Source organism: Galeopterus variegatus, unplaced genomic scaffold (assembly GCF_000696425.1).
Source record: "Galeopterus variegatus unplaced genomic scaffold, G_variegatus-3.0.2 Scaffold8780, whole genome shotgun sequence".
In the NCBI taxonomy this organism is placed as follows: Eukaryota; Metazoa; Chordata; class Mammalia; order Dermoptera; family Cynocephalidae; genus Galeopterus; species Galeopterus variegatus.
The window spans coordinates 47776-52801 of record NW_007734891.1 but is presented as its reverse complement, the minus strand read 5'-3'; the positions used below and the strand labels follow the sequence as shown (position 1 = coordinate 52801).

Genomic DNA, 5026 nt, shown 5'->3' with positions numbered 1-5026 from the left:
GGGCGGGCGCAGCACCGAGGGTTGCGATCCCGTTGCCGGTCCCGGTCCGGTCCGGGCGCGACACTGAGGGTTGCGGTCCGTTGCCGGACATGAAAAAAAGACAAAAAGGAAACAAACAAACAAACAAAAAAAAACCTTTTAAATTGCATTTAGAAATTTAATATATTCGGTTTTATTTTTACATTCTTTAGTACGGGCGCGACACTGAGGGTTGCGGTCCGTTGCCGGACACGAAAAAAAGACAAAAAGGAAACAAACAAACAAACAAAAAAAACCTTTTAAATTGCATTTAGAAATTTAATATATTCAGTTTTATTTTTACATTCTTTAATAGTCTGATTAACAAACAGATCCTTCACTAGTACATAATTCTTGTAAATCTAATAATTAGACATAAATATGGTAAATCTTAAGTCTCTTAAGTGTTTTTATATTGTTTATAAAACATGTATGATTTTAATTTAAAATCAAAAGCCTAAATCAGCTACATATTTTAAATTAGAATCTCAAATCTGATCTTTTAGAGACTCTGGTATGTCAAATTCTCTTAAACATTATGCATTCCTGAGAAAATGTCAAATTCTCTTACCACAAATGTTAATAGTACAGGTCCAACTGACTTCATCTTCTCTATATTTAATTCTAAATATATCCAGGGATAAGATACATTTTCCCACTAAAGACTTCATTGTGTCATTCCCAATAATTTTGGGATTGCCTTCCCAAGTAAATTTTTGGGGCTTCTCAGTAGAATGAAGTTTCTCAAGTGGTAGAGAACCAGAGAGGCCGTCAGGTGGGACACAGACGTGGTTCCAGCCAATTGGGACACTGATGTGACATACTGAGGCCTGTTTATATTCGCTGTAACAAGGACCCCATAACGAAAGAAAATGGGAGCCACATAGCCCACGTGCCTGGCTTGAGTCTTAACTACCACCCACTCTTCCCTTTCAATGGAAGTCAACAGATGCCGCCCCCCACATTATGACTTATTTCCATCATCGCTTCCATTGTATCTTGCATTCTTTGGCTCTCTTAGATATTTAAATGTCATGTAATTTTATTGTTTTGCAATTTGCTTTTTTCGCAAAATGTTGGTCAGTTTCCCAGATCTACCTCATTCTTTTTGAAGGCAGCATAGTTTTTCGTATGTGGTTATGCCATAATATTTTTTAACAATTCATGCATTAACAGATATTTGTGTTATTTCATTTACGCCATTAAAGCAGTGCCATGATGACCAGGAGTTTTCCTTTATCTTTGTTTATTTTTGCTATTACTTCTCTAGGAAAAAGTTGTAGGAGTGGAATTTCTGGGCCATAGATTATGTGCATTTAAAATTTTGATACAGCCAAATTACTGTCTAGAAAGGTTGTGCTCATTTATATTTCCGCTTATGTCGGACAGCACCCATTTTCCTTAGGGCTGGGACATTGTCCTTGTTGTCCTTTTTCACATTTGCATCCTTCGTGCCTGGTATAACCTGACACAGAACCAGTACCCAGTAACAGGTGACTGAGAGACTAGAGCTCATGAAGAGCACAAACAGCGTGTTTGTGTCTTCAAAAAGTTCATGGAAAGATTCATATTATCTTTTCATTGTATTTCTCACAAACTTTTCGAAGTACCTTTGTATTGCCCTGAGTTAGGCTCTTTATTGTTACTACCGAGGTAAAATTCACATAACACAAAATTAACCGTTTTCAAGCATACGGTTCGGTGGCATTGAGTACATTCACAATGTTGTGCAACCATCACGTCTGTCTAGTTCCAAAACATTTTTATCACCCCAAAGGAAACCCTACCCCCATGAGCAGTTACTCATGAGCAGTTATTCCTTTCTCCCCCCAGCCCCCAGCAACCACCAATCTGCATTCTGTCTCTGTGGATTTTCCTATTCTGGACATTTCATATAAATGGAATCTTTTGATGATATGTGGCTTTTTTTGTCTGGCTTCTTTCACTTAGCATAATGTTTTCAAGGTTCATCCATGTTGTAGCATGCATCTGTACTTTGTTCTTTTTATGGCTGAATAATATCCTTTTTATGGATACATCACATTTCGTTATGTTTTTGGAAGGTTTCACCTGAGCTCAGACCTGCTCTGGGCCCCTCTGGGAAGCTGAGGAGCCCTCAGCAAGTGCTGTACCTTCTTGTCCTGTTTTGCAGTATTCCTGTGCACACGATATTTGACAGCTGCCCAGAAGGTAACGGCATCAGGGCAATAGCCATGTCCCCCGACGCCAAGTATCTGGCAACCATCTCAGATGCTGAAGTCCAGGTAAAGGGCTCTGTGGGTCAGCCTCAGCAAGCTGGCCAACTTGTCAGAGTGTCCCCATGGGCAGCTCTGCTGAGGCTGCATAGCGTCTGTGATGTCCTCAGGAGATGACTGGACTCCACAGCACAAAGTCAGGGCCTCCCTGATAGAGGCTTAGCTCATGGTACTTTGCTTAGTTACCTGAAGTTAACAGTGTCATCACAGGAGGTGTAGGTTACTTCATCAGGCTTCAGAGACCTTGTTATGCTCCTCTCTCTGCTATCACTTATAGAAAGTGTGCATCTGGAAGTGGACTTTAGCAGTGGAAACACCAGCATGTACTCTCGAGCTCCCTAAAGAGTATGGTTTGCAGGTAAGTTCAATTTGAGCCTGGAAACATCAACCTAAAGTTACATTGAAGCCAGGTCAAAAGCTACTTTTAGTTTCACTGGAGTTTTGCTATGGTGCAGTAGAGCTTTTTATTTTTTATTTTAATTAATTAATTTATTTATTTATTGGTGGCTGGCTGGTACAGAGATCTAGCCCTGGACCTTGGTGTTATCAGCACCATGCTCTAACCAACTGTGCTAACCGGCCAGCTCCGCAGGAGAGCTTTTTAAAACACTTTCATATCCCTGATCTCATTTTATCTTTAATAATAATAGCTAATATTTTTTCAAGCATTTATTATTACTTAGATTCTGTTAAATTCTTTACTTACATTATCTCACGTAATACATGCAAACAACCTAGCAAGGAGATATTTTTAAAACACTTTCATATCCCTGATCTCATTTTATCTTTAATAATAATAGCTAATATTTTTCAAGCATTTATTATTACTTAGATTCTGTTAAATTCTTTACTTACATTATCTCACGTAATCCATGCAAACAACCTAGCAAGGAGATATTATAATATCTGTGGAATACTACTATTAATTATTAAATAATTTGCCTGAAGTCACCCCGCTAGCAGCCTTTCTTATTCAAGAAGCATGCTTTTAACTGCTAACCTTGTAACTAACTATTGAGGTATATACACAGTGAAGTTATTATTATTATTCTCAATTTACATGAGGTGACTTGGCAAGGACACCAGAAAGTTAACATCAAATCTCGATTTCCTATATCACTGCTCTCTGCTGTTCTGCGTTGTCTCATTCATCCTTGCATCCTTCATTTGTTATGCATTTATTGAGTACCTAGTATGTGCCAGGCACTAGGATAAGTACATACCTGGCTTGCAGGATCTAAAACCCAAACAGAGGGTCTGGGTGACCAGACTCAAGAAGACACACATCATTACACAGCCTTATTCCCATTCTTCTCTCCTTTCCTCCAACATTTCTCCTACATCTGAAAAAAATGTCCTTAAAGTTCCATTAATACTCATACAGTAACCACCAGCCTTATGTGGCTGTTTAGAGTGGGTTTTTCTTTTTTTTTTTTTCTTTTTGTCTTTTTTCATGACCAGCCACGGATCACAACCCTCAGTGTCGCGCCCGTACTGGACCGGGACCGGAAGCACGGCGGCGCTCCCGCCGAGGGTTCGGATCCCACATACAGACCGGTTCCCGCTCACTGGCTGAGTGAGGCGTGGGAGCAACGCCGAGGGCTGCGATCCCGTTGCCGGTCCCGGTCCGGTGCAGGGGCGACACTGAGGGTTGTCCGTTGCTGGACACGGAAAAAAAAAAAAAAAAAAGACAAAAAAAAGAAAATAGAACATTCCCTAAATCCTAGAAGTTTTTTGTTCCCCTTCGCCAATTTCATCCCCTGCCTTTCTCCCTAAGGTTAACTACTATCCCAAATTTTGTGTTGTGCATTTCCGTGCCTTTCTTTATACTTTTGTCCAGTGATGTGTCTATCTCTTAATACTATCTTGTTTAGTTTCACCTGGTTTTGACCTTTATATATTTGGAATATATTCTATTGCCTCATCTTCTCAACATTGTTTCTGAGATTCATCCATGTTGATTCTTGAGCTATAATTCGTTCATTTCACTGCTGTATAGTTTTCATTGTTTTGAGTATACTACAACTTATTTATCCATCCTACTGATGATGACCATTTTGCTTCTTTTTATCTGTCTTCTACCCTTCCTCCCATGACTCCATTGAATCTGTGCTTGTCATGGTCACTAGTGTTCCCAAATCAAATGAACCTTGTTAAATCTTTTTTTTTTAATTCTTTGTCTCAACAGTAGTTACACCCTTCCCAGTGGATTTACAGGACACTTTTTCTGCTATCTCACTGGCCATCCTTTCTCAGGCTCATTTGTGGATTCTTTTTCTTTCCTTTGCATGCTTTCGTTCCTCAGGATTTGGTTCTAAGAGCTCCCCTTCTTCCTATTCTTCTTGATATGCTTTCTTCTTGGGTATCCTCATTCATTCCCAAGGCACTAAGTGCTATTTTCTTCCATGTTATATCCTAAAATCTTTCCTCTCCCCATTTCCACTGCCACCGTCCTAGTCCAGGCTGCAGAGTCGTCTCTACCTGCCCAACTACAACATCCTCCCTGCTGATCTCTCACTCTTGCCTCACCCCCTAACAATCTTCCCACAGCAGCCAGAGTAATTTTTTTTTTTTGTCTTTTTCTGTGTCCGGCAACGGATCGCAACCCTCAGTGTTGCCCCCGTACCGGACCGGGGACCGGCAACGGGATCGCAACCCTCGGTGTTGCTCCCGCGCCTCGCTCAGCCAGTGAGCGGGAACCGGTCTGTATGTGGGATCCGAACCCTCGGGCGGGAGCGCCGCCGCACTCCCAA

General features: G+C 40.8%; 1 protein-coding gene across 1 annotated transcript in view; it reads left to right on the top strand.

Moving 5' to 3' along the window:
• Positions 1 to 5026, top strand: part of WDR66 (WD repeat domain 66) — a gene marked incomplete at its 3' end in the record, with an annotated part of 69871 nt that overhangs the window by 17517 nt on the left and 47328 nt on the right. Inside the window, exons 6-7 of the mRNA XM_008593154.1 lie at positions 2171 to 2282; positions 2551 to 2631. Coding sequence (XP_008591376.1) covers positions 2171 to 2282; positions 2551 to 2631 — 193 coding nt within the window. The remainder of the gene's footprint in view (positions 1 to 2170; positions 2283 to 2550; positions 2632 to 5026) is intronic.